At 57.3% G+C, this 27,884-nt stretch overlaps 1 protein-coding gene across 6 annotated transcripts; it reads left to right on the top strand.

The window, feature by feature from the left end:
• Positions 1-222: 222 nt before the first annotated feature.
• ARHGEF19 (Rho guanine nucleotide exchange factor 19) lies at positions 223-17,125 on the top strand. Of its 6 annotated transcripts, XM_061147991.1 has the most exons (18): positions 223-456; positions 797-1,124; positions 3,168-3,297; positions 7,263-7,706; positions 8,106-8,393; positions 8,532-8,640; positions 8,771-8,847; positions 9,150-9,412; positions 9,975-10,135; positions 10,250-10,402; positions 10,597-10,726; positions 10,868-10,942; positions 11,114-11,203; positions 11,361-11,521; positions 13,692-13,850; positions 14,139-14,233; positions 16,048-16,152; positions 16,543-17,125. In XM_061147991.1, the coding sequence occupies exons 4-18, from the start codon at positions 7,292-7,294 to the stop codon at positions 16,698-16,700; spliced, it is 2,439 nt and encodes an 812-aa protein (XP_061003974.1). In that variant the 5' UTR covers positions 223-456; positions 797-1,124; positions 3,168-3,297; positions 7,263-7,291; the 3' UTR covers positions 16,701-17,125. The 6 variants fall into 6 exon arrangements, with proteins under 6 accessions (XP_061003974.1, XP_061003976.1, XP_061003975.1 ...); XM_061147993.1 differs by lacking the exon at positions 3,168-3,297 and having other exon boundaries at positions 797-1,009; XM_061147992.1 differs by lacking the exon at positions 3,168-3,297 and having other exon boundaries at positions 797-1,025.
• Positions 17,126-27,884: the final 10,759 nt, after the last annotated feature.

The following is a 27,884-nucleotide window of genomic DNA, read 5'->3' as shown; positions in this document are numbered from 1 at the left end:
GGGGCGGAGCGGGGAGGGGCGGGGCCCGGAGTCTGGGGACCCTCCGGCCCGGCCTGGGAGCGGGGTGGAGGGGGCGGGGCCCGCGGGGAGGGGAGGGGTTCAGAGGGGCGGGGCCCCCTGGAGGGGCGTGGTCATGGTTCTATGGGGCCTCTGGTCCGGCCTGGGGGCGGGGCAGTGAGCTTGTGGGCGGGGCGGGGCGGGGCCTAATTGGGAGCGCAGGAAGCTGAGTCCCGGGGGCGGACTAGAGGGCAGAGCCGGCTGAGGGTACTGCTAACCTGGCAGGGCCAGCCTCCAGGGTGGGGAGGGTGGAAGTGCCGATCGTGGGGCCGAGGGCCTCGCGGGACCGCGCGCCCTTCGCAGCCCAGGTACAAGGGCTTTTGCGACGCGAAGAGGAATCTCACCCTCGTCTGCGGGAAGCCGCTGGCTGTGCGTCTGGTCTTCATCATCGCCTTCGAGGTAAGCTAAGCCCTCTGGGCGCTGGACAGACCAGAGTCCCAGTTAAGGCTGTGCCGCCGACTGGCAGTAAATGGGGTATATTATAGAACAGGATCTACTTCATGGGGTCGCTATGAAGACAGAGTGGTAAGCACGCCCCCAACACAGCAGGTGCTCTATGCATTAATTAATGTCATGACTAATACTAGTACCTCTTGGCCACAGTCCTGGAACTCCTAGCTTTGCTCAAGATCCTCTTTCTCTAGCTCTGATTCTAACAGGTTCTTAGTGTAGGAGTTCGAACTGTACCTCTGTGTCTTTGGGCAAATGACAACCTCTTTATGCTTTGGCTTTTTTACAGGTGAAACAGAAGTAATTTACTCACTCCCTAGAGTTGTGAGGATTAATTGAATGAATACCCGGAACCCCTCAGAATAGTGCCTTGCAGCACCGACTCAATGGACATGAGTTTGAGCAAACTCCGGGAGTTGGTGATGAACAGGAAGCCTGGCTTGCTGGGCCGCAAAGAGTGGGACACGACTGAGCGACTGAACAACGAAGTGCCTTGCACTTAGTAAGCACTTGGCAGAGTAAGATCGCTAAAGCCATCGTTCTCTTTCACCGCTCCCTTCTCCCCAGCCCCTCATCCCTGGCTCGTGCTCGACCTGCCAGCCGCCCTGGCTACCTAGGTAAGGCGCGACCTGGCCAAGCAGGCTCTGGCGAACAACGCGGAGGCGCTGCTTGGGTCAGTGCAGCCGGCGGGCCCTGGCTCCGCCCCTGACCACGCCCCTCTGCCCACCCAAGGCCCAAGGTCAGCGTTCTGGCCCCGCCCCCTAGTTTGGCCCAGAGGGAGGATTGGCCGCTGGCTCGCTCATCTCCGCCGGGCCCCGCCCATCACCGAACCCACCTGCGCCGCGCCCCTCCTTTTGTGTCAAGTCCATCAGAGCCCCTTCTGCTCTGGAGTGTCCTCCACTTCGGCCTGACACATCCTTGCTTTCTGTCCGCTGCAGCAGGAGGCGCTGTCCCTGGAGCTCAGGACGCAGGGTCCAGAGAAGCGAGACTTCCTTTCCAGGACCCTAATTCCCCCAGGATCCTCCCTCCTTTGGGGAGCCTCTGCTTCCAGCTAGGAGTCAAGGCTACGGTACCTTGGCCAGTGGCCCCAAGGTCGGCCCAGGAGTTGGGGTGAGAGGGCTAGGGTTCTCTGAAAACCCTTAGCCCTGCATTGCCTCCCTCTGCATGTTCCCAGTCTCCTGCCCCTTGAGCAACGCTGACAATAAATCTCTCTACGCCCCACAGTGCCACCTCTGCACCCACTCTGTGCAGTGTCTCCTCATTACCTCCTGATGATCTGGGTGCCAAGGCGGATATGAAGGAGTGAAGGGACCTAACCTCTCCAACTGAATGGTTACCAGTTGGCAAGGGAGAACTCATAGGATCTGGGAGTGGACTTCAAAAGGCCCTGTGCTCATCAGGGCCTTTAGTACGTCAATAATAAAAAAAAGGTTTAGTTAGGTCAGCTGAGACACCTCCCAGTGGACTTTCACACACTTTCCACCAGACCCTCCCCAAAGTCTGGAGAGGCAGTGCCAGGCAGTTGTTGAGGGCACGGATTGGTAGTGGAGTCACAGACCTGGGTTTGAACATTAATTCTGACTTTTATTTGCTGTGTGACCTTTGGCAAGTGTAATTTCATCATCTGTAAGATAGGGACTTTATAGAGCTGATGAGAGATTTAAATGGGATAATGTACTTAACCTGTGCAAGTCTCATGTCCTCAACTTGTAAGTGGGAGCAGTTACAGCATCTGTCTCATGGGGTTGTGGTGGAGATTAAATGAATATTTAGTATGTGAAGTGCTCAGAACAGTGCCTGGCACATTAGTGTATAATAAGAGTTACTAGCACAGGAGCACCAGTACTTGTATACACTCATATTAAACGAAGTGAAGTGAAGTGAAAGTCGCTCAGTCATGTCCGGCCCTCTGTGACCCCATGGACTACACAGCCATAGACATCAGTGTTCCCTGTATAGATGCTGTGAAAAGTGAAAGTGCAAGTCACTCAGTCGTGTCCGACTCTTTGCGACTCATGGACTATACAGGCCATGGGATTCTCCAGGCCAGAATACTGGAGTGGGTAGCTGTTCCCTTCTCCAGGGGATCTTCCCAAACCAGAGATCCAACCCAGGTCTCCTGCATTGCAGTCAGTCTTTGCCAGCTGAGCCACCAGGGAAGCCCAAGAATACTGGAGTGGGCAGCCTATCTCTTCTCCAGGGGATCTTCCCGACCCAGGAATCAGGTGAATTCTTTACCACCTGAGCCACCAGAAAACCCCGTTATAGATGCTGTTGCCTGGCTCAGCGAGGATCAACACCCTGCAGAGTCCTCAGGGTCCCTGACTAGTCCAAGGCTCATCATTCTCGGAGATGTTCCCCAGCCCCAAGAAGTCCCCTGAGCACGTCTCACACTTGGGAAGCTGCAGCAGAAGGGTGACCTGTCTCCTGGGAGGGAAAGCAGTGCCTCCCCCATCTTTAGGATGTCAGTCTGGGGTCCTTTCAGAGCCTCTCCTGGGCATAGGACTCCCATTGTTCCAGCCCACCTCTTGTACCTCAGACTGGCCAAACCGGTTCTGGGGAAGGGGGGCGGGGAGCAGACACGTTGAGACAGCCGCCTGCCTGCCTGCGAGGTTCCCTCCACCCTCGCCTCCCCTCTCCCTGCCCCACACAATACCCAGGAGCTTGCCTCGCCTGGCTCAGGGGCCATGCTGACATCGCCCCCTGAGGACCTGGCTGCAACCCCAGAGCCCCCAGGGCAGCCTGGAGCCCGGGACCGTGCTGGAGGCTGGACGGAGCTCCCTGGTTGAGGTAGGGCCCCCTGGCTGCCAGCAGCCCCATCCTCCTCCCACCAGTCTTCCCGAGTAAGTCCTTTGTGCAGCCTCTCAGGCCTCTGATCCTGGCCCCCACACGCTTATGGCCTCTTGGGCTTCCACAGCCTGTGCGGCCTGAGCCTCCTTTCCAGCCATGACCTCCCACTTGGCTCCCTGCATTGAGAAGAAGAGGGGCCCTGCAGGGCCCTACTCCTCGGGCAGCAGGGCGAGGGGCACCTTGGAGGGGGCAGGGAAAAGCTGGGCATAGGAGGTCAGAGATGCTTTCTCCGGACCATACCAGTGTCTAGGGGCCCGCCCTGCCAGCCTTGAGGAGTGGGTCCACTGTCCATGTGATGAGTACCCCCTGGATGGGACTCTCTGTCGACTTAAAAAAAAAAAGCACAACCTGAGAGTTGTGAGTTAAGTTTTACTGGGGGCAATATGAGTACTGCAGCCCTGGGGACAGTTCCAGAGCTACTCTGCAGACGGGGACACTCAGGCCCAGGCCCAGGCTTGACTCGTCTAAAGTCACACAGCTGGTCAGAGTCAGCGCGGGGCTGTGAGTGTTGGCAGGGACTCGCCGCCGTGGGCTCCCTTGCCCGGTGGGCACAGAGCACCCTGTGATCAGGTCGTGAGCAGGTAATGTCCCTGTTACCTGGGACCCGCCTCTTCCTGAGAGTTTTTTTGGATCTGGCAGAGATAAGCTGTAAGCACGCTAGCACTGAGGTTGAGTGGACCACATCCACGGAAGGCCACAGGCCTGGTGCCCTGGCTGGATAGTCACTCTCATTGTTCCTCCCTTGGCCTGGGCAGAGACGGAGGCTAACCCACCCCTGACCTCCTGCCCAAGGACCTGCCTCCAGCCTTGTCTCCTCCACAAAGCCTTGCACGTCTCCCTCCATTTACCCAGCCTCCTCCTCTGAGGCTTTAGTGGGGGGTGCTCCTTGGGATTCCCTGGTGGCCCAGTGGGTAGGACTCAGCGCTTCCACTGCAGGGGGCACAGGTTCGATCCATGGTTGGTGAACTAAGATCCCACATGCTGTGTAGTGTGGCCAAAAAAAATTTTTTAAAAATATGAGATGCTCCTGCCCCCAAGGTTCCATGTTTTGCTCATTTATCCCTGCAGCTGACATGGGGAGGGGGGTTCCTCTCAGCCCTCCAGGGGCTTCCAGAACCCAAGTGGAGAGACCTTCCCAGAATGTAAGAGAGCAGAAGCACACATGTGTTCCTGCACAGGCGTGCCAACAGAAGCAAGTGGGACTTCTGATTCCAGCAGGAAAAGAGACCTGTCCGGTGGGCAATGGTCCCATGTCTCCTGCCACATGCTCCTACAAAACAGGATGTGTCTTAACATCACTGCCTCAGTTTTCCTAACTGTGTAATGGCCCAAGCCATCCTTGTGACTGGAGAAAGACTAAAAGTACTCAGAAGAATGACGATCAACTGCAAAGCTCCCAGTGTGTGCGAGGTGCTTTACATACATTATTCTTTTCTTTGGCCACACCATGCAACATGCAGGATCTTAGTTCCCAGGGAAGTCCCCTTGCATTATTCTTACGTTTTTAATCTTTATTTATTTTTGGCTGCATTGGGTCTTAGTTGCCACGTGTGGCGTCTTCCTTTGCCGCCTGCGGGCTTCTCTCCGGCTGTGGCGAGTGAGGAGCAGGTAGGCGCTCTATGAGGCGCACGGGCTGTAGTCCCCCTTGCCCCAGGCCCGTGGGGTCTTAGTTTCCCAATCAGGGATCAGACTTGCATCTTCTGCAGTGGAGGGTGGATTCTTAACCCCTGCGGCACCAGGGAAGTCCTCTTAATTCTCCTATCAGCATTTTGAAGCTTGACTATGCTGTTCCCCAGACGAGGAAACGGACAGACTTGCTGCCTGTGGGGAGGGCCTGAGAAGTACGTGGTCCTCAGGAGCAGCCCCACCCTGTGCTCAGGAGGGGCTGGGCACAGACCAGCAGCCCCCGACGGTCCTTCCCCTTCTTCCCTCCCCCGCCCCCCGCCCCCAGGCTCACTGACACTGTCACTGTTGCTTTCATGCCAAAGCTTTCTCCCTCTTTCTGTGTATTGGACCCCTGGGTATTTCAATCAGGACAGTTTGCTATCACTTCCTTCAGGACGCCTTCCGGGGATGCCCGGGTCGAGGTGAGCCCAGCCCTCTGCTGGCAGCTCCTCTGGGCTGGTTCTTTGCAACCTGGATTGCCACTGTTTTTGTTTTGGCTTCCCCGTGAGACTGGCAATCCCACAGGGCACGAAGCATTTGCCCACCCGTCTCCTCTGGTTTTCCTGGGCTTCACATCTGTCTCTGAGAATCTGGTCTGTCTGAAACGCTCAGTGTCTCTGTCTCTCCGTCTCCATCTCTGGGCCCCTGAATGTCTCAGCATCTGTGGTTTTCTGGTCTGGAGTGCTCTGGGGTCTCGGTTTCTGGGTCGCTCTCTAAAGCATCCCCGTCCTCCAGCCTCAGCCCCTTGGTCTCTCCGGCTCTGTTTCCTGAGTCTCCCGGCCCTGCCAGGAGGGCGCTGCCCCTTTGGCCTGAGCGGGCCTCTGGGCAGGGGGGTGTCCTCGCTGCCCAGCCTGCCCACAGTGAGGCCAGGCCCTGGGAGGCCCCCGCCCAGCCTGCTCCCTGTTCCCTCCCTCCCTACCCGCCTGCCTCACCACAGGGCTTGATGAATCAAACTCTTTGTCTGGGTGGGATCTCCCCAAGCCAGCTGGGCAGAGAGAGGGCTTCCCCTGCCGGAGCAGCCAAACACCATCCGCGGCGGGCCTTGGTGGAGAGGTGAGGGGATGCAGTGAGAGGGGCCGGGGGCCAGGGCTGGGGACTCAGACCCGCTGACTGGTAGGCCTGTCCTGAGGCTCCGGCAGCCTCACTGGGGATGACTTCCTGCCCGAGAGGACCCACTCAGCTTGTCCTGTTCCTGGGGCTGGGAGATGGGGTCCCCTCTCTCACCCCAAGCTGGGGGGCTGGGGCTCTTTCCTTCCCTTCTCCTGGGAGGGCCCAGCCTGTCCTGGGTGGTGGCCCGCCTGTCAATCTGTGACCCTCCCAGCCAGCTTGGCATGGGTGTGGGCACCACTCAGTACTGAAGCCTGCAACTCTGGGCACAGGAAGGGAGGTTGGGTAACACCAACCAGGACTTCTGGGCCTGTGTGTTTGTATTTGCATCATGGTGTTTTGAGTGTGAATGGAACAGGAATGTGAGAAAACTTGAGCAGATATGTAAATATCTGATGGCTCAGCGTGTGTTTGTGAAAGTGAGTGAATATATGTACTTGTATAAAAAAAGTGTGTGTGAATGTGTGAACCTGTGAATTTGAAATGTTGGAGTGTATCTGTGAAAGTACGTATGTCAGTGTCTGCAGCTGGAAGAAAATACGTGTGGATGTACATGGAACAGACGTGGGTCTGTGTGACAGTGTATGTGTCTGTATGTCTGATCACATGTCAGAGTTAGGAAATGTACAAGGTGCTTAAAGGCACAGACTCAGAGCTAGACTGCCTGGGTTTGAATCCAGGCCCCACTGTTTACCAGATAACCTGTCTGCCTCACTTTCCTCACCTATAAAGTGGGGCTAATGACAGTATCAGATCAGGGGACTTCCCTGGTGGTCCAGTGGTCAAGAATCTGCCATCCAACGCAGGGAACTTGGGTTCGATCTCTGGTCAGAGAACTAAGATCCCTCATGCTGTGTGTCAACTTGAACCTACGAACCACAACTAAAAGAAAAAAAAAAAAAGCATCAACTCTGGGTTGTTGGGGCTTCAGAGGATTAAATGAACTCCTATGTGTAAAGTACTTGACCTGTCATTAAGTAAGTGCCAAGTAAGCATTAGCTATTACTATATAGTCAAGTGTGTGAGTATGCTTGTACAGATGTGTGTACATGAGACTTCGTCCAGGCCTCCAGGACATGGTGCTTACTGGCCACTGCTGTCCTATGCCTTGCTCTGATGCCTTCTCCCCGCAGGCCTTGGTGGGTGGCGGAGCAAAGGAGGAATGGACTGTGGGCCACCTGCTGCCCTCCAGCCCCATCTGGCTGGGCCTCCTGGCACTGCCCACCACCCAGTGGCCGTGTGCCAGCAGGAGAGCCTGTCCTTCGCGGAGCTGCCCATCCTGCAGCCTCCAGGCCCTGTGTGTCTGGACCTCTTCCCTGTGGCTCCAGAGGAGCTGCAGGCACCTGGCAGCCGCTGGTCTCTGGGGACCCCTGCTCCCCTCCAGGGGCTGCTATGGCCACCGCCCCCAGGAGGCGCAGACCCCGAGCTCTCCACCAGCGGGGGAATGCGGCCCAGCAGGGCTGGCAGCTGGCCACACTGTCCTAGTGCCCAGCCCCCAGCCCTGGAGGGACCCTGGAGTCCCCAGCACCCACAGCCACAGCGCCGGGCCAGCCACGGCTCAGAGAAGAAGTCAGCCTGTGAGTCACTCCGGGGGAGGGCGTGGTGGCGGGGGGAGGATAGGGGAGAGGTGGGGTGGCTCTTTTGGGACCAGTAAGCCCCCAGATTCCCCGAACAGGCAGGACAAGTGGTAGATTTTAGGGATAAGGGAGTCGGGGCTCAGAGGAGGCAGGTAACTTGTCTGGGGACACGCAGTGAGCAGGTGTCCTGGGCTTCCTGGCCTTCTGCCCATAGCAGTCAGGTACTTTGCTTTCTCCCCACCCCTCTGGCTGACCACATCACTCTGGGAAAAGATCCTGGCAAAAACATTGGCCTTTCTCTCGGGCACATCCCTCTGATGCCCAGGGTTACATGGCAGTGGCAGGGAAGGGAGACCCCCCTGGATGCCAGCCTGTGCTCTCTCACCCCACCCCTGTCAGGGCGCAAGATGCGGGTGTACCAGAGAGAAGAGGCCCTTGGTGGCCCCGAGGCCCACGCTGTCTTCCTGGAGCCGAGTCAGGCCGCGGAGCAGGCGCTGAGTGCAGAGGAGCCCCGGCCGGCGGGGTTGCCTGGGCCGGCTCGTGGGGGCCTCGAGGGGCCTGAGCGGAGGCGCTTCTCGGCCTCTGAGCTGATGACCCGCTTGCACTCTTCCCTGCGCTTGGGGCGGAATTCAGCAGCCAGGGCACTGATCCCAGGGTCAGGGTCAGGCCCCGGAGCCGCCCTAGAAGGTACCAGCTCGCCCCGAGGCCCTAACAGCAGCGCAAGAGGCAGATGAGGGGCGGGATCACTGGACCCCTGAGATGCGTGTGGGGCCCCCGTGCCCAGCACCGCTCTTGGGGGTCTCCCTCAGCTCTGCCCCTCTGCAGGGAAAGCGCCTGGAAGAGACTCGCGCAGTGTAGAGATGAGGGTGGACACCACGGCGACGCCAGCTCCTGTTGACCTGAGCCGGGTCCCCGACAGCTGGCCGGAGCCCAGGTATCAACTCCCACTCCAGGCTCGGGTTCGAGGCGGGGAGGGGCGGGGCTCGGGTTCGAGGCGGGGAGGGGCGGGGCTCGGGTTCGAGGCGGGGAGGGGCGGTGACTGGCCCTGACGCTCCGTTTCCCAGGCTGGATGCGCGGGAGGAGCCGGCGCCAGGGCCCCGGAGCGCCAGCGAGCGGCGCCAGTCCCGGTTCCTGCTTAACTGTACGTGGGGGGGTGGGGGTGGGGGGTTCGCCGAGGGAGGGGCTGGGAGCTTGGGGTACCGAGAAACCGGGATCTGGGGTCTGAGAGGTCGGGCTTCTGTGGGAGGGAGAGACCGGGACCATGAGTGGCCAGCACAGGGGCAGCATTCAGGAGGTGCCCAAGGTTCGCGGGATGAGTGGGCGAGTGACCCGAGTCACCAGTTCCGCTCCTCTAACCGTCGGGAAGGCTGGTTAGGCGAGGCGGGCCGCGGGGACCAGGGCAGGGGGCTGGCGGGCGCCCCACGGCCTCCGCTCTCCGCCCAGCCGTCCTCTACCAGGAATATAGCGACGTGGCCAGCGCCCGCGAGCTGCGGCGGCAGCAGCGCGAGGAGGAGGGCGCGGCGGACGAGGCGGAGGGCGCGGAGGAGGGCCCGGGGCCGCCGCGCGCCGACCTCTCCCCGAGCAGCTCGTTCCGGGCGCAGCGCGCCGCGCGGGGCTCCACCTTCTCGCTGTGGCAGGACATTCCCGACGTGCGCGGCAGCGGCGTCCTGGCCACGTTGAGCCTGCGCGACTGCAAACTGCAGGAGGTGCGCCAGGGCTGGGCTGGGGGCGCGGGAGGGCCCCCGGGACCCCGAGTTGGGGGGCGCGGGATCCGGGCCACCTGGGTACCCGGCCGACGGGCTGCAAACTGCAGGAGGTGCGCCCGGGCCCGGGGTGGGGGGGGGAGGTGGGGGCGGGAGGTGGGCCCGGGGCCCCGAGGCGGGGTCAGCGGGAAAAGGCCTAAGGTGCGGCAGGACCAGGGAAAGGGTCCTAGACCGAGACCCCTGAAAGCGGGGCCTGGGAGGGAGGAGCGGCGCAGAGGGTGAAACGCAGGGTGCACGCGGGCCCAGCAGGCCCTAGAGCAGGAACCCGGTCGGCGGGAGGGCGCACGAGAATGGGCTTGGCGGGTAGATCGGAGCCGGCCGGATGCGCGCGGTGTGCAAACTTGGGCGCAGCTGGGTCGGAGCCGCAGTAGCAGCAGGAGGCTGTCTGTGAAGCCAACCTGGGGCTAGATCCCGAGGGGCCTGGAGAAGGGAAGGGGACCGGGGGTGCGTTTGGTGGGCGAAGCGAGTGCATTCAGGGTTCAGCCCTGCATCCGCCCTCACTCAGGCCAAGTTTGAGCTGATCACGTCCGAGGCCTCATACATCCACAGTCTGTCGGTGGCCGTGGGCCACTTCTTAGGCTCGGCCGAGCTGAGTGAGTGCCTGGGGACACAGGACAAGCAGTGGCTGTTCTCCAAACTGCCCGAGGTCAAGAGCACCAGCGAGAGGTGAGGCAGTGGCCCGGCCTCCCGGGGAGTCAGGCAGCCAGGCTGCAGCTGGCTGGGCTCCCGCCTCTGGGGTCTCCTCCTGGCCCCGGCCCTGACCCCTGGCTGCCCTTTCAGGTTCCTGCAGGACCTGGAGCAGCGGCTGGAGGCGGATGTCCTCCGCTTCAGCGTGTGTGACGTGGTCCTGCAGCACTGTCCGGCCTTCCGGCGCGTCTACCTGCCCTACGTCACCAACCAGGCCTATCAGGAGCGCACCTACCAGCGTCTGCTGTAGGCGGGGCTCTGAAGGGGGCGGGGCTGAGGAGGGCTGACCTGGGAGGGGCTGGGCGCCTGCCCTGGGCTCTGACCAGGAGGAGGCCAGACCTGCCGAGGCCCCCCGAAGCACCAGAGGGGCGGCTGGAGGCGGGGATCCCGCGTTCGGGGCCCCCTGTCATTGCAGACCCTCTCCCGCCCCCACTGTCCAGCCTGGAGAACCCCAAGTTCCCTGGCATCCTGGCTCGCCTGGAGGAGTCTCCTGTGTGCCAGCGGCTGCCCCTCACCTCCTTCCTCATCCTGCCGTTTCAGAGGATCACCCGCCTCAAGATGCTGGTGGAGGTACCTGAGGGCACGAGGCTGTGGGAAGGGCTGCGTAGTGGGGGAGACCCCTTTATTGCCACAGCCCCTCGGGGCGCCCAGGGCTGGGCAGGGTCCCTGGGAGAGGCCACACTACCTCACTGCACTGACTCTACCTTCCAGAACATCCTGAAGCGGACAGCGCAGGGCTCTGAAGATGAAGACATGGCCACCAAGGCCTTCAATGCCCTCAAGGAGGTGAGCTCGGCAGGGAGGAGGTGTCTGGCTCCCAGGGGCCTCCCTGGAACCCCTGTGTGTCTCCAAAGGCGCCTCAGTCTTCACAGCCCCTGGTCTCCAAGTGGGAGCCTGAGGCTGGGCTGGGGGAGTCAGGGCTGGGGGTGCTGCGGGTGACCCCCACGGTCTCCGCAGCTGGTGCAAGAGTGCAATGCCAGTGTGCAGACCATGAAGAGGACAGAGGAGCTCATCCATCTGAGCAAGAAGATCCACTTTGAGGGCAAGGTATCCGCCCTCAGCTGGGGGGCTGGGGCACCCGGAGGGGCAGCCCTGTCGCCTCCTCCCTGGGGGCTGCGGGCCAGTTCATCACTGTCCAGCCCTCCCACCCCCTGCCCTCTGCCCTCTGCCCCTGGCCTGACCCCTGTCTCCTCCATCCTCTCAGATCTTCCCGCTGATCTCTCAGGCCCGCTGGCTGGTTCGGCACGGGGAGCTGGTGGAGCTGGCACCCCTGCCTGCGGTGCCCCCTGCCAAGCTGAAGCTGTCCAGCAAGGCGGTCTACCTGCACCTCTTCAATGACTGCCTGCTGCTCTCCCGGCGGAAGGAGTGAGTCGGGGCAGGATGAGGGTGGTGGTGGTGAGCGTGGAGCTCCCTTCTTCTGCATCCATGGGCTCACAACAAGTCCACCTGCCAGGCTGTGCTGCTGGGGCACCCTAAAGCTGAGAGGCTCCCCCAGGAAAGGCAGAGCCAGGGTACGTCCCTCTTCTAGACCTGAGAATCAAGGGCTGGACTGTGTGCCGAGAACTTTGAAGCTGCTCTGAGCTTAAACCAATTGGAAGGAAGAGATACGCTCAGTCGTGCCCAACTCTTTGGGACCCCATGGACTGTAGCCCACCAGGCTCCTCCGTCCATGAGATTCTCCAGGCAAGAATACTGGAGTGGGTTGCCATTTCCTTCTCCAGGGGTTCTTCCCGACCCAGGACTAGAACCTGGGTCTCCTGCACTGCAGGCAGATTTTTTGCCAACTAGGCTATGAGGGACGCCAATTGGAACAGAGACTAAAAGCACATCCGCCCCTGAGCCATAGTGATAATAACGAACATCTGAGCACCTTTTCTGTGCCAGGCATGCTATGTGGATTTTCCCCTTTAATCCTGAGTGTCTTCCTGGAAAGTAGCCTCTCCTGTTATTCTCGAGATCATGGAGCTAGTGAATGCAGGAACCAGGAGGAGGTCAGGTATGTCTGATGCTAGATCCTAGGCTCATAACTACTGCACTGTCCTGTTTTCCATCTGTCAAATAGAGGCTACCGTGTAGGGAGATGCACTGTGATAATAACACATGAGGAGGTTAGCACACAGCCTGGCGTATACTGAATACTCATTCAGCATTAGCTGTGATTATTGTAAGTCTGGGAGACTTCCTGAAGTAAGCCTTAAGGATGGAGGGGATGGCGGATGGATGTCTTAGGCCATGGAAAGAGAAAGAGTTCAGTTCTGATTTATTTATTCACTCAGTGAAGCATCATTGAATCCTTATTCTGTACTGGGTCCTCCAAAGGATGTTGGGAACTTAGAGATGAATGAGATTTGTTCTCTGCTCACAGGAAGTCTCACACCAGTGAAAATAAATCCTAATAATCACCGGTTCAGAGTTTTGATGGAAGGGTTAACTGTACTGTAGTATTCCCTGGTGTGGGATGAGAGTCAGTAAAACTGCATAGAGGAAGGAATGTTTGAACTGGGTTTTGAAGAATACATAGGAGTTTTCCAGGTAGAGGTGATTGGAGAAATATAGCCAAGTCACAGAAGGATGGAAGAGCAGAGTATGTCTGGAAGGTGATGAAGCCTAGTGTGGCTGAGTTTGTAGAAAGAAAGGGCAAGAAAGGGAAGTTGGTGTGTTGAAAGCCATGGCAGAAAGGTTGGACTTTCTGAGAGCAGCGGGAAGCGTGGAGAGTTAAGCAGAGGAGGGACTTTACTCCGGCCAGTTTGGACAACGGGCTGGAAGGCAGAGAACAGAAGCTCCTGTAACTGCCCAGATGAGAGCAGAGGCTCCAGAATTAGTGGTGGGTGTAGGGGTAAGTGAGTTCTGGGGGCAGCAAGGAGACCGACAAATAGGACACAGCTGCTGGCCGGGTGTGGGGGCGGGGGAGGAAAGAGGTGAGCAGAAGGCCTGAGTGTCCTTGGGGGATTTGCTGGCGTCTTTCGCTGGAACGGGGACCTGCGGAGGGACCTGGTCTGGAGTGAAGATGCTGGTTTTGTCCAGATCGGCCGACATGAAGGAACTATGGAACACCCTCTGTCTACCCACCTGCCCACCTTTCTTAGAAGGGTTTATCAGACCCAAACAGCGGGCCTGGCAGAGTCAGGTGCTGTGATGCGGCAGCAAGTGAGACAGAGTCCATGTCCTATATGGTTGAGAGGCAGATGCAAAGCGGTCTGCAGGTCTCAATGGGGAAGCTGCCCAGGCGGCGCTATGGAACAGAGGCTCCAGGAAGAGGTTCAGAGAAAGTGGAAAGTGTGCCTGGGGCAGGGACTGTCTCCATCACCTCCCGCGTCTGTCAGTGAGCCAGGGAGACTGGGGGCAGGGACTGTCTGCGTCACGTTCCACCTGAGCCAGGGAGATTGCAGCCCCCATTCTGCTGACTGCCCTGTGCAGCCTCGCTTTCTCGAGGAGGGTCCTGGGGACAGACGACGCCTTCTCTTCTCTTCCCATCAGCAGTCACCTCGTCCCGAGAGTGGGGCCAGGCTGACCTCACACCCCTGCCCCGTTCTAGGCTGGGGAAGTTCGCCGTCTTCGTCCACGCGAAGATGGCAGAGCTACAAGTGAAGGACCTGAGCCTCAAGCTGCAGGGCATCCCCGGCCACGTGTTCCTCCTTCAGCTCCTCCACGGGCAGCGCACAAAGCACCAGTTCCTGCTGAGGGCCCGGACGGAGTGAGTGGGCCTGGGCTTGGGGAGCAGACCCCCCCAGACAGGGGCGAAGCCTTCCTCTCTGGCTCAGGATGGCAGCCTAAGGCTGGAGCTGGCAGAGCTGGCATCCGGGGGGTCCTGGACCTGTTCTGTGCTCATCCTCAGAGCTGGGTGGGCACTGGCTTGGGTGGGCCTTGGGGTGGAGATGGCCTGACTCGGGTCCCACGTCTGCACATCATACCCTGTCCTCCCAGCCCTGGTTTCTCCACCGTGGCCCCGGGAGACTGCAGTTCTCATGTTGGGACAATTCAGCCTTCCTCTCCCCAGGAGTGAGAAGCAGCGATGGATCTCAGCCCTGTGCCCCTCCAGCCCCCAGGAGGACAAGGAGGTCATCAGCGAGGGGGAAGGTAGCAGCCTGTCCCCCACCACGAGGGCCACGTTCCCGGGGCTGGGTACCGCATCGCACCCCTCTTCCCCCCGGCTCTGGGTGCCATGTTGCCTGCGGGGCCGGCAGGGAGCGGGGTCAGCCGGCATGGGGGCAGGGGGTGGATCTGCGAGACCCTGGAGGGCGGGCTGGCTTGACACAGACTGGCTTCCATGTGCAGTCAGTGCCCTGGAGAGGACACAGCCTTGCCCATCCTCCCATGCTGTCCCCGCAGAAGCCCCTTTTACGAGTTAGAAAACAGATTTGCAGAGGTCAAGTGGCTTGTCCGGGTTCAGCGGTCAGCAGCTGAGCTGGGACTGGAATCGGGCCTTTCTGTGGCTCTGCGTCAGTTGCAGAGAGGACAGGAGCAGAGTGGCCGGGAGTGGGCGGGGGTGTGGCAGGCCGAGGGGTCTGCCCTACTGATCCAGAGGCTTCTCTGGGCATGATATGAGGCCGGTGAGGCAGGGTGCAGCCCGACCAGAGGACACCCTGGTGTGGTGGGAGCCAGGTAGTTGTGCAGGGTTTTTGAGCAGGGGTGTTAGGGTTGAGCCAACGAAAGGGAAGGTAAGCAGCACGTTTCCACCCAGTACTTTCCACGCGCTGGGGTGCCTAGGGCTTCGCACATGCCTTTATTTTCTGCCTGCAATGACGGAGACCCAGTTCGATCACTGGCTCGGGGAGATCACATGGAAAAGGGAACGGCTACTGGTCACAACAACGCCCTTGGGTAGATTCATTCTCTGTATCTGAGAACACTGAGGCCCAGGGCTGTTCGGTAACTTGCCCAAGGTCAGTAAGCTGGGCTTCAAGCCTGGTCTGACCCCAAGGCCTGTGGTTTTCCCGACACTCCCAGTCCACCTAGTGTGGTAGAAGGGGCTGAGACAGGACCGGAGTTGATTCTCTGACCAGCGCTAGAGGTCCTGTTTGGGCCGGAGGGTGAACTTGCCCCTCTGAGGAGGTGGTCAGGGAAGGCTGCTGAAGGATGGGGAGGGGCAGCCACGGTGGTATCTAGGAAGAGCACTCTTGGAAGGGGAAACAGCTGTGCAAGGGCCCTGAGGCGGGAGGGAGCTTAGAGTGTTTGGGGACCAGCAGGGTGATAAATGTGCGGCTGAACTTCTTGACCCAGGAGGAAGGGGAAGATGAGGCTGGTGAGGCAGTGAGCAAGGGGCAAGGCCATACTGTGCAAGGCTTTGGAGGCTGTGGGAGGACTTTTGTTCTCAGAGGAGGGCTATAAGCCTGGAGGGTTATAAGTGGGAGTGATGTTTGAGTCTCAGCTGAGGATGGATGGAGGGAGTATCAGAGCGGCGTGAAAGGACAGACAGAGGGTGCATGTGTGCTCAGTCGTGTCTGACTCTGCGACCCCACGGGCTATAGCCCGCCAGGCTCCTCTGTCCATGGAATTCTTCAGGCAAGAATACTGGAGGGGGTTGCGATTGCCTCCTCCAGGGGATCTTCCCCACCCAGGGATCAAAGCCAGGTCTCTTTCATCTCCTGCCTCGGCAGGTGGAGTCTTTACCATGGTGCCATACAAAGGGGCCCTTACTATTTTGTAGAGACAGTTAGACCAGGAGGTCAGGAGCAAAACATTGAATTGAGCCGGGAAGCCCAGGGCACAGAAGTAGTAATCGAAGCTTGGAGGGACTGGACTCACTTAGAACTTGTGTTTCAGGTCAGAGAGGAGAGTGGCTAGGGTGGACAGGGGAAGAGCTGCAATCGCCACTCTTCCTTTCTTCCCTCCTTGCCGTTCTCTCCTCCTCCTCCCCCTGGGGGCTCCCTCACTGCCCCCCGGGCTCTCAGACCACCCCCAGGTCCAGTGTGTAAGAACGTACAAGGCGTCGCAGCCAGACGAGCTGACCTTGGAGAAGACGGACATCCTGGCCGTGAGGATGCGGACCAGTGACGGTGAGGGGGCCCTCCTGGAGAGGCCTCCTGGTGGGGGCTTTTTGGGCAGGAGGGAGCTAGACAGCTAAGCTTCATAGGAAAAAGTGACACCAGTGTTGATCCACCATAGCATGCAAGAATCAAATTAGACAAGAAGATGAACTTCCTGCTTGCAAAGGTGTAGGGTTGAGAGTAACCGATGGGGGAGAGGTGGGGAAATCCCTCCTCAGAGAGCGTCGGGAACAACAGATCAGAAGTCCACCTACCAGTCTGCTAGAGGCGTGCCCCTTCCTGCCCCCGGAAGATGCTGAGATGGTGTCCTCTCAGCCCTGGGGTGCAGACGGGGCTTGTGTTAGGGCCCAGGTGTTCTTTGGATGTCACTGACGCTGCCCCTGGCCCATGTGCCCTTAGGCTGGCTGGAAGGGGTGCGCCTGGCAGATGGCGAAAAGGGCTGGGTGCCCCAGGCCTACGTGGAGGAGATCAGCAGCCTCAGTGCCCGCCTCCGGAACCTCCGGGAAAATAAGCGGGTCACAAGTGCCACCAGCAAGCTGGGGGGCCCCCCTGTGTGACGGCGGCCGTGACCCAGGACAGCAGCCCCACGCCGGCTCCTGGACAGGTCTGCAGGGGACCTGCGGTGTCCCCATGCCCCACCTGCTGCCACTGGGGCTTCTGTTCTGATGCCTGGCTTCGAGGGCGCAGGCTGGACGCAGGCGGGGGTTGCCTCTGAAGAGTCTCCCCTGTCCTCCTACTCCTCGAGTCCACAGTTCAGGGACGAGGGTCGTTTATCCCTCTGGCTCGTGCCCTCTGGGACCTGGCCTCTCCCTTTCCTGCCCTCCACCCTGCCCGAGTCTTGGTCCCTCTGGCAGGGACCTGACTGGCAGTGGCTCTGGGCGCTGGGACCTATCTGTGTAGACAGATCTGGAGTCTCTGGTCTGAGCCTGCATGGGCCCCGGTTGCTGTGACTCACCTGTAAATAAATTGCCCTAATGCCTTTGCTTGGAGTCTGTGAGCCTTATGGTACCCCTTGTGCCCCAGCCCCATTTCCCAGCTAGAGAAGGAGGGTTGGGCCTCTCTCATTGTCCAGGGTTAAGGATCCACCTTCCAATGCAGGGGATGCGGGTTTGATCCCTGGTCATGGAACTAAGACCCCACGTGCCCCAGGGGGCAACTAAACCCAGTGCTGCAACTGGGGAAAAGCCCACGCGCTGGCTGCTGGGCCGGCTGTCGGGAGAGCCCCACGCCCTCCTCTTGAGAGACGAAGGGTGCTCCTATCCGCTCAGGTGTGCACGCATCAATGTTGGTCTCTTAGTTTTAGCAACTGTTCCATGGTCTTGTACGATGCTACCATTAGGGGAGACTGGATGGAGCAGCCAAGGAAAAAGGTCGGGAGGAGCTCTGACTGCTCACCTCCCCCTGGGATCTGCTCTTCTGTAGAGTTCACCTCTTGACCAGAGGATGATGAGACAGGAGCTGCATGTCAGTTAGACTGCTTTGGGCTGCAGTTAGCAAAATATCAGATTCAAATAGGCTTAAATATTCAAGAGAATTTATTTGTTCTTGGATTTGTTTCTTACTGCTTCTTTAACAAATGATCACAAACTAAGCGATTTAAAAACAATAGGAATTTCTTCTCTCTGTTCTGGAGACCAGCATCCTGAAGTCAGTATCTTTGAGCCAGAATCCAGGTGTGGGCAGGGCTGTCTGGTAGGAGTGGTGTGCTCTAGCACCCTAGCTCCTGGTGGCCGCCAGCATTCTGTGGCTTGTGGCCGCATCATTCCAGTCTCTGCTTCTGCGGTCACATTGCCTTCTTTGTGTGTGATCTCCCTCTTATAAGGATACGTGTGGTTGTATTTGGGGCCCACGCAGATAATCTCCCCACTCCATATTTTTCATTTAAATCCCACCTGCCAAGAACCCTCCTCCCCTGCCTTTGTCCGATAAGATCTTTTGGGGCGTTTCTCAGCCAATGGAGAGGCAGTATGTGCTTCAGGCAAGGCCTGGTCCAGTGGCCACTGAAGTCAGTGACAGCCCAGACTTTCCATTCCTCTGCTCTGCTGTCCTCAGGCTTCAACCTAAGACTTTCAGGGGCTTCTTCATTTACATCCCACGTTGAAGAAGAGAATTGCCTTCATCCTACCATTCCCTGTCAAACTCCCAGGATATTTTAGACCTGGTTGGGTCACATGGCTACCTCTGGGCTGATCACCGTGGCCAGGGTTGGTGTGTGCTAATAGACCTCACCTAAGTCATGTGCTCTTCTCTGGAACCAAGTTAATTTCTCTGGAACCCTATGGATCCCCATGTAGAATCAGATGGCTGCTGCAAAGGAGGGGTGGGTGCTAGGGTGGCCAACATTCACTGAAACCCAAGTCACCCAGGAGTGGAACAACCTAGGAATAGTGACCTTGGAGATGTGAGCATACCGGAGCGGATAGGAGCATCCTTCATCTCTCAAGAGGAGGGTGTGGGGCGGAGAAAACAGATGGGGTTGGTCTGAGAGGGCAATGGTGGGCAGATGAGAGGCTCAGATCCATGAAGTGGGCTTCGGGAACAACTTCCTAACATGAGATGGTGTGGGGAGGGTGGAGCGTATGGGCTAAGGAGACATACGTTTGAATTTGAGTTCTGGTTCATACGTTTATAGCCAGGGTGATTTTTTAAGGTGGCATGTGGCATCTTAGCTCCCCAACCAGGGATAGAACCCATGCCCTCTGCACTGGGGGAGCGGAGTCTTAACCCCTGGACCACCGGGGAAGTCACCTGTATGATTCTTAAACATAGAGCTTTTACTCTGGAATAACTTCTAAGTTTACAGAAGAGTTGCAGGCCTGTACAGTGAGTTCTGGACACTCCTTGGCCAGTCTCCCTAATGGTAGCATCTTACATGACCATGGAGCAGTTGCTAAAACTAAGAAACCAACATTGATACATGACTATTAACTGAATGCCAGACTTTGTTTCGATTTCACCAATTTCTCCACTAATGTCTTTTTTTTTTTTTTTTTTTTGCTCCATTAACCAATCTAGGATCCCACATCACATGTAGTCATCATGGCACTGATCTACGACAGTTTCTCAATCTTTCCTTATTTTTCATGACCTTGCCAGTTTTGAGGAGTTCAGTGTTTTGTTAGATGGTCCCTCCGCTAGAGCTTGTACGATGTTTTGCTCATGACTGGCCAGGGCTGCGGGTTGGGGAGAAGACGACAGGGTGAAGGGCCCTTGTGACTTCTCACTGGCCCCGTTGGCCTTGATTACATGGTTGAGCTGGTGTCTGCCAGGCTCTTCCACTGTGAAGTCACTATTTTCTCCTTCTCCTACTCTGTTATTTGAAGCAAGTGGAGCCCACACTCGACTGGGGAGAAGATATGCTCCACCTCCTGGAAACTGTATCTATAGATATTATTTTGAATTCTTCCCTAAGGAAGATTTTTCCTCCCCTCTCCCATTTATTTCTATCAGCGTGGACCCATGCCTGTATCTATCTTATCTTTTGGGTTATAGTTCAGTACTAAGTTATTTATTTTGTTGTTCAGATTGTCCAGTTTTGGCCATTGGGAACTCTTCCAGATGAGCTTCTGTGTCTATGACGTCCCTCATCCTTCTGGGTTTTTTTTTTTTTTTTTTTGAGCATTTCCTTACTTTCTGGTACAGCATGATGCTAGGCTCATCTTCTGCTTTCCCTTTCAGAAGAGAACCAGCCATTTCTCTGAGGACCGTGATTCCTTTTATTAGAGTGTGGTATTTAGAAACTAAGATCTGGGCACTGTACGTGCTCACGGCTATTGTGGTACCACTGTTTCTAGGCCCTCTCGTTAGAGAGAGGTAGGGAGGTAGGAAAAAATTGTTTTTATATATTATATATGTACATATTACATACATTATATCATGTATGTTATATATGTACATATGTATGTATATTATATACGTACACACACACACACAAAATGTGATTTTAGGCAGATGCATAGTGGCTCTAAGCCTCAGCTCCTGCCTCTGCAAGATGGGTTTGATAATGATAACACCTGCTTCATGGAGACACCGTGGAGTAAAGTAGGTAAGGTTGACAGTGTCTGGTCCCTAATGAAGCTGCAAAAAATGGTGGCTTCTACTGTGTCACAACTGCATAGCTAAGCCATGGGAGCCCTTGCGAGGTGGTGAAACCGCTGCTTCTCGAGGATTTAAGGAACTCAGAAATTCCAGGAGGGAGATTCCTGCGCTCAGGGCAGACCATGTGGGCTCCCCGCTTCTTCCAGTGCTGAGTCTGCATGCAGAGAGCCAGGGCTGGCACAGATTGGCAAAGCAGAGGAAGCAAGCCCACTTCGTTCAACCTGCCCTGGCACATCTGGATTCTGGCTGACACCCGAGACTGGGCAAGGCTGCAGGGGGCTGGGGTGAGGGCGGCCCTCCGGGGGTCTGTGCCGCCTGGCAGGGAGACGGGCTCGCCCGTGGGGCGGCTTCAGGAGGTGCATCCGGCATCCTGGGGGCTCCCCCCTCTCTGCCCAGCAGGCTCTGCCCTGGAATCTGGCCTTGGCCAAGGACCCAGAGCCCTGCCTCTGCTTGCTGCAGCGGCAGAGGGCAGTGGGCAGGCACGTCTGGGATGGGGTGGGCCCTGGGACCATCTGCTTGGCCAGTCTCCAAGCCAGGGGCCTCCAGGGGCTCATCTCGAAGGCTTCCCACCCGGGGATCCTGCTGTCCTCACCCCTCCCAGTAATTCCCGGAAAACAACCTATTGTTTGGAAGACTTGATCCTGAAATGAATGGAGAAAGACACTTACTCAGTTGTTCATTTTTAGGGCACAGTGAGGTTTTAGGGTGAACCGGGAGGCGCAGTTTCAGCCCAGCAAGCCCTTGCCCCAGAGCAGCCAGTATGCGGCCGCTGGCGGGGAGGTGGTCTCCTTCATTCCCCCCCTCCCTCTCCCCTTCCCCTCACCCCGCCCTCCCTCCTTCTCTCTTTTCTCTCTGTGTTTTTTTTTTAAAGTGTATTTGAACTTATTGAAGTCTGTTTAGAATAATTTTATGACACTTTTTTATTTCTGGCCACACCACGTGGTTTGGTGGGTCTCAGTCCCACACTCAGGGATCGGGCCCAGATGCCCTACGGTGAACGTGCAGAGTCCTGACCACTGGACCGCCGGGCGCGCCCTCTGTGCTTCTCCCTGACGCCCTTCATTCTCCTCTCTCACGCAAGTCTCCTGCCAGCCGGAGCCGGGTGGGGGTGGGGGGGCTTGGATGGCATCCCAGCCCCAATGGGTTAGACAGACGAGTGAACAGTCGAAAAGCAAGGACTTTGAGACAGTTTTGAGCCTAGGCAAGCTTGTCTCTATTGGCAGGGTATAAATTGGCACAACTGCTTTGGAAAACAGTTTGACTGCATCTTCTAAAGCCAAGTACATGCCCACCCTCTGACCCAGTGATTTCACTTCTTTCTTTGCATATACACTCGACAGAAAGGTGTACACATGGGCCCCCAAAGACAGGAAATATTCCTAGCAGTACCAGTCATTAACTGACAAAAATACTAGAAACTGCCCAGATGCTCATCAATGGTAAAATGGATAAATTATGGTCTATTCACAGGTGGGGAAGGCTATACAGTAATGCCAGTAAACCAACTGAAATTCTGCCTGAGGAGAGAGAGAAGCCAGACACAAAAGAGGACTTCTTGGATGATTGCATTTGCATAAAGTACAAAAGCAGGCAAAACTAACTGAGGGGTAGAGGTCAGGGTGGAGATGCCTTGGGGCAGGACTAGTAACTAGTCCGGGAGGAGTCTGATGATGCTGTTTACCCAGGCCGTTCATCTGGGGGCAATCCACTGAGATCTGTGTGCTTCATGCCTGTGAGTGAAACTTCAACAGAACCTTTACCCTGGTGGGAGGAGCCCTGCGGCTTTGGTGGACAAATGAGGGAGCAGCCAGCTCTTACAAGAGATCAAGGCAGGCTTCCTGGAGGTGATGTCACCCCAGCTCCATCTTGAAAGGCGAAATGGAGGTGGCAGGACAGGGACACGGCAGAGCAGAGACCCGGGATTGGCCCTCCTCTAGGAGTGAAGCTCTTTATTGTCATGAAGAGGAGCCCGTGACTTCAGTCCCTGACCTGACCTTGACTTTGGCCTGCTCCTGCTTGGCCTCCATGTGAGAAGGCCCGAGGATCTGTCTTGCTCCAGTATTTTTTCTGGGTTTACATGGAGGCTCAGCTTCTGATTCCAACAGAGCTTAGCTGTGAGCCAAGATCTCCCTTGGGGGAGGGATCTATGTGGATGGAAAGCGATCCTTTCCTTTCTGTTAAGATTAATTAATGTATTTGCCTGCACTGGGTCTTTGTTGTGGCATCTTGTTCCCCAACCAGGGATCGAACCCAGGCTCCCTGCTTTGGGAGCACAGAGTCTCAGTCAGTGGGCCACCAGAGAAGTTCCCAATCCTTTCTTCAAATGAAGGAAGTCTGGTAAGAAAGGCGTTTGGAATTTTAAAGTCCATCATGGAGGCAGAAATAGCAGGTCCTGGACCTGATATTCTTTAAGCATTTGCTGTGGGCCAGGGACAGCGGGACATCACTCCACAGCCACCCAGCTCTGCGGAGTGATCGAGAATGGGAGGAAATGCTCTATGAACTGTGAGGTCCTGTGCAGTCGAACAACACCTAGAACACTCCAACATCTCACTGACTGGTTGGGCATCTCATGCGCCTGGTGAGGATAGTTTTGGGCTGGGGCATAGGATGGGGCTTCCCTGGTGGCCTAGTGGCTGAGACTCCACGCTCTCAAGGCAGGGGTCCGGGGTTCCATCCCTGGTCAGGGAACTATATCCCACATGCCACAGCCAAGACTTGGCATAGCCAAATAAGTAAATATATATATAACAAAATCTGAACCCTAAAGGATGGCAGGGATGGACCTGTTACTAGAGGAATGATGGAATACCACTTACCAGGCCCTGGGTTAAGGCCTGTGTGTCCATTTCATGTTAAGTGGGTATTGTTGACCCCATTTTACAGAGAAGATGACTGACACTCAAAGAGAAGGGCCGCACGTGAGTCCACACACAAGAGCCCTGTACAGGTTCACTGCCCTGGCCCTCTTTCTAGTTGGTCTTTAGACTCCAAGCTCATTCCCACTGGGCTTTGCCCTGGCTGCTCACTCCTTCTGGCATGTTCTCCCTTCAGATATTCAGGTCTGGCCCCTTTTTAATCCTCGGTTGTTGCTCTTCAGTTGTTAAGTCGTGACCCCACGGACTGCAGCACGCCAGGCCTCTGTGTCCATCACCAACTCCTGGAGTTTGCTCAAACTCATGTCCATTGAGTTGGTGATGCCATCCAACCATCTCATCCTCTGTCGTCCCCTTCTCCTCCTGCCTTCAATCTTTCCCAGGATCAGGGTCTTCTCAAATGAGTCAGCTCTTCTCGCATCAGGTGGCCAAAGTATTGGAGTTTCAGCTTCAGCATTAGTCCTTCCAATGAACACCCAGGACTGATCTCCTTTAGGATGGACTGGTTGGATCTCCTTGCAGTCCAAGGGACTCTGAAGAGTCTTCTCCAACACCACAGTTCAAAAGCATCAATTCTTTGGTGCTCAGCCTTCTTTATGGTCCAGCTCTCAAAATGCCACCGCCTCAGGAGACCGTCCATGATCACCCTCACAAACACGGTCTCCCCACCTCCCCTCTCGCTGCTCTGGGATTCCTGCTCCCTCACTGTTGGACTGTGGGGTCCACGAGGGCCTCCTCGGGGCCACCTGCAGCACCTGCACAGAGGAGACGCGCAGCAGAGGTGTGTCGAGGGGACTTGAGTCCAGCCCCATGCGACTCCTGAGCCTGAACTAGGCGTGTCCCCTCAGACCTGCTCTGCCCCTCAGTTCCCACGCCAGCCCCCATTAGGAGCCACGAGCTGGGAGTGAGGCTGCCCCACCCCGGCCTGGGTGAGGCTGCCCTGGGCACCGAAGACCAGCTCAGCCACTCCTGCTGCCCTGACCTGGATTTGAACCCAGGCTCAGCTCTCACTTCCTGTCCTGGAGTGACCCTTCCCCACTCCAGGGTCCTTCTCTCTGGGTTTCCAGTATCCTCTTAAGAGTATATTTCTGACACTCTTGGGGGAAAGAACAAAAGGAAAGGGGCTGAAACTGCAGCAGGAGGGACTCTGGTTAGACATAAAGTAGAACTTCCCAACTGTGGGAACTGTAACAAACAGTTCCTCCTGGGCGGGTGGAGGAAGTGAAGTTATGGAATCTCCTCCCTTGAGCAGCATGAAGAACAGGATGAACAGTCACCGGCCTGGGTGGGGTGCAGGAGTATAGGCAGGGTGAACTCTGGGAGCCACGCTCAGGGCAGGGGATCTGGTCAGGAAGGAGAGGAGGGAATCAGCTGTTAGTGCTGGCATTCCAGATGCTGGCGTGGGTGTGGGAGAAGGTGCAGAAAGAGGCTGAAGGGGGCAGAGGCTGTGCCTGTTTATTTAAATACAGTGATAAGGATGCGGGGAATTTTAAGTTTCCAAAGCAAGGTGTGGGGAAGTGAGCCCTGTAGCTGGAGTTAGCAGACCGACTTGGGTCCTGTTTTACCACTTAGAAGCCCTGATGCTCTAGGCAAGTTACTTCCCCTTTCTGAGCTCTAATTCCCTCCTCTGTTAAACTGGAACAGTAATGCAGATTGAAGGAGGTGGCACTTTGAAAAAGGACTTTACAGAAAGTATTGTAATGCATCAGGACATATGGCAGACTGGGCAAGTGTTATTATGGTAACAATTATGGTGTTTTTGTTATCAATGCAAACTATGCACCAGGCATAAGGTCTTTTCATCCTTACAACAACCCTATTTTTTATTTTTATTTTTTGGACCATGTCCTGTGAACCTGGGCCCTCAACCGTGACAGCACGCAGTCCTAACCACTAGCCTGCCAGGAAATTCTCACAACAACCCTATTTTGTCACCCATTTTACAGATGAGGAGTCTGAGGCTCATAGAGGTGACGCGAATTGTCTGAGGTCACATAACCAGTTGGAACCTGACTCAGGGCTTAAATCCCATATGATTTCAGTCCGGTATCCTGCACCTCCCCCCTTCATTCTATAACTGACTGGGAAGGCATTTTACAGACTGTAAAGGATGAATGTTGTCATCATATTATTTTTTAAAGTAATTGCGGTTCATTCATTTCCTCTGGTGGGAGCAGCCGCCTTCTGGGTCCTGCCACTAGAGGGCAGCAGAGCTCGGGGGTCCTGAGGGTGGCGCTCTTCCCACCTCGCATCCTGGGCTTGAGCCCCCGACGCTTGGCTGTGTGCTGGGGGGGCGGGCCCAGGGCAGTGGCCGGCAGGGGCACGAGAGCGTAAGGCCTCTGGGCAGTCGGAGCGCCCATCCGGACAGGAAGAGTCTGACCAGCAGGACTGCGGTTGGCTGCGGCATCTCCTCCGGGTGCTGCCTCTCTAGCACCCTCCACCTGCTGACCAGGGCTGGGGCAGGAGCACGCGTTCCCCCAGGAAGCCCCGGAACCCAGGGCATCAGCCTCACAGGGCTTGTCACCGGCTCCGGGCTCCCTTTGGACCGTTGGCTCCTGAAAACTTCAGGGGTCCCAGCGCGGGCGAACACTCAGGAGTGCTTAAGGCTTATTGAATACAGGTACATGGGGGGTGTCCAAGCTGGGCCCAGAGCCCCTTCCTTCTGAGACTGCCTAAAGGTGGACTGAAGGGAAGGGAGCGTTCCTAAGACTGTAAGATGCTTATCCCCAGGGGGTCTGGAGACCTGGCCTTGGCCCTGGGTTGTCCAAGTCTTTATACCGAGTTCTTGGCTTCATAATGGCACAATAAAGTCTCCCCACGCATGCATGCCTGCTAGGTCACTTCTTTGTGTCCAACTCTTTGCAACCCCATGGACTGTAGCCCAGCAGGCTCCTCCACCCATGGGATTCTACAGGCAAGAATACATGCTCTTCTCCAGGGGATCTTCCTGATCCGGGGGTTGAACCCACATCTCTCACGTCTCCCGCGTTGGCGTTAGGGTTCCACTAGTACTACCTGGGAAGCCCAAAATCACCACCGCCGGGCCCTAAATGCTGTTTGCCACTTCATCAGCATTGATTACCTCCTTAACAACCTCCTTAATTACCCCCTGTAACAACCTTCTGGACAGGTTCTGTATATACCTTCCAAATTTTTCAAAGGAGGCAACAGAGGCTCAGAGAGAGGAAGCAACTTGCCTGAGGTCACACAGCAAATAAGAGACAGAGCCTCTTTGGATGCAGGCCTGCCTGACCTAGGGCCTGCTCCCTGAAGCCTTCGGCTGTGATAGCCAGCTTCTACCAGCTCTGCAGCAATGCCCCACTTGGGAAGCCCATGCCCGTCCACCAGCCGCTGTGGTCCTCGCAGCGGCTCTGTGAGGGGCAGACCAGGATGGGAGCAAGTGCCTGCGATGTACTGGGGCTCAGGCGGCCTGGCGCTCCGCCTCCTCCCAGCTCTGCGTTCATCGATGTGAAGCGGCCTGGGAGCTATGCGGGTGCCTTACAGAAGCCGGCCGGCTGCCCCGCCTGTCAGCACCCACATGGAGCCATGGTCCTCGGTCACCAGCAGACCCCTTCTGAACCAGAGCGCCCTGCTTAGAGAGGCGAGGGATGCATGGAGGCCCTCTCTGCTCTGCGGCTGGGCGTCAGCCCCTCTGCCTGGCCGTGCCCTCCCTTCTGGGCTCTCGCCCTGCCTGCTGTGGGGACGCTGCCCTCTGCAGCAGCGGACCCCAACCCTCTTCCCCTCCCGGCGGTGACAAGTGCCGGGACTGTCTGTTGGCCCCAGCCCTCCTCCTCTGGCCTGGGGGCTGGGGTGCTCTTGACCTCGCTTCTTTTTCAAAACGTGTATTTATTTGTTGGGCCGTGTCAGCTCTGAGTTGGCAGCGGGATCCTTCACGTGGGCTCAGCTGCCCCAGGCTGGGTGGGACTCGGTTCCCCGACCAGGACTGGAACCCAAGTCTTCTGCATTGGAAGCTGGCTTCTCAACACCTGGCCCACCCCGCGAGTCCCTCCCAACTCCTCTTCGAGACGGCGGGTGCAGCCCTGTGCCCGGGGGTGGTGGGATGCCTCGGGCCAGACTTTGGTGCCCCTCCAGCTGTGATCCCAGCAGCATGGCATTGATGGTCAACGACAAGGAATGACACGCGATGGCGTACCAGCCACTTTGCCTCGCCGCCCGTCCCTATCTGCCCTGCGGGTGGGGCAGCGCGAGGCTTTGCGGAAGGATGGGGCAGAGGCTCCCTGGGAGGCCGGGTGCTGGGCAGCCCGGTGCTGGCGGCGCTGGTCACCAGGGCGCCTGGACTCAGTCTTACAGCCCTTCTGGCATGGGATCCGGCGGGTTTGGGGTCCCAGCTGGTAGGCAGAGTGCCAGGAAGTGCAGACAGCGGCGGGCTGGGAGGAGCGCAGGGCAGGGCAGTGTACGGGCACACCCTTTTCCCAAACAGGTGCCTCCTCCCAGACATCCCGCGGCAGCTGCTGTCTTCCAGGAAAAGGCCGATGCAATCGCTGAGTTGGCGGCTTGAGGCTGGTATCACCCTGGCAGCTCCGTGGGATGAGTCTGCTGCTTTGAGAGCCCAGTAGGGCCTGCCCAGGAGCCCCAGACCTGGCCAGCTTCCCGTTACCCGCCCCGCGCCATTGTTCCTGCCTGGCCGCCAGCCATCTCCTCTCCCGCCCCGCCCTCTGGCCCAAAGGGCACCTCAAGCCCCACACCAGCTTTGCTCCGATTTCCCAGATGCCAGACTTGCTCACACTGGAGCAGGAGCAGGTTTCA

The sequence above is a fragment of the Dama dama genome, chromosome 8 (genome assembly GCF_033118175.1).
Source record: "Dama dama isolate Ldn47 chromosome 8, ASM3311817v1, whole genome shotgun sequence".
Lineage (NCBI taxonomy): Eukaryota > Metazoa > Chordata > Mammalia > Artiodactyla > Cervidae > Dama > Dama dama.
The sequence above is the reverse complement of the archived record's forward strand: the minus strand, read 5'-3'. Positions and strand labels throughout refer to the sequence as shown.

Excerpts from the sequence above, each read along its gene's own strand:
- ARHGEF19 (XM_061147993.1), top strand. The coding sequence starts at position 7,292 with ATGGACTGTGGGCCACCTGCTGCCCTCCAGCCCCATCTGGCTGGGCCT. Across the intron at positions 10,403-10,596 it reads CGCACCTACCAGCGTCTGCT|CCTGGAGAACCCCAAGTTCC; the intron begins GTAGGCGGGGCT and ends CCCACTGTCCAG. Across the intron at positions 13,851-14,138 it reads CTGCTGAGGGCCCGGACGGA|CCTTCCTCTCCCCAGGAGTG; the intron begins GTGAGTGGGCCT and ends GGGACAATTCAG.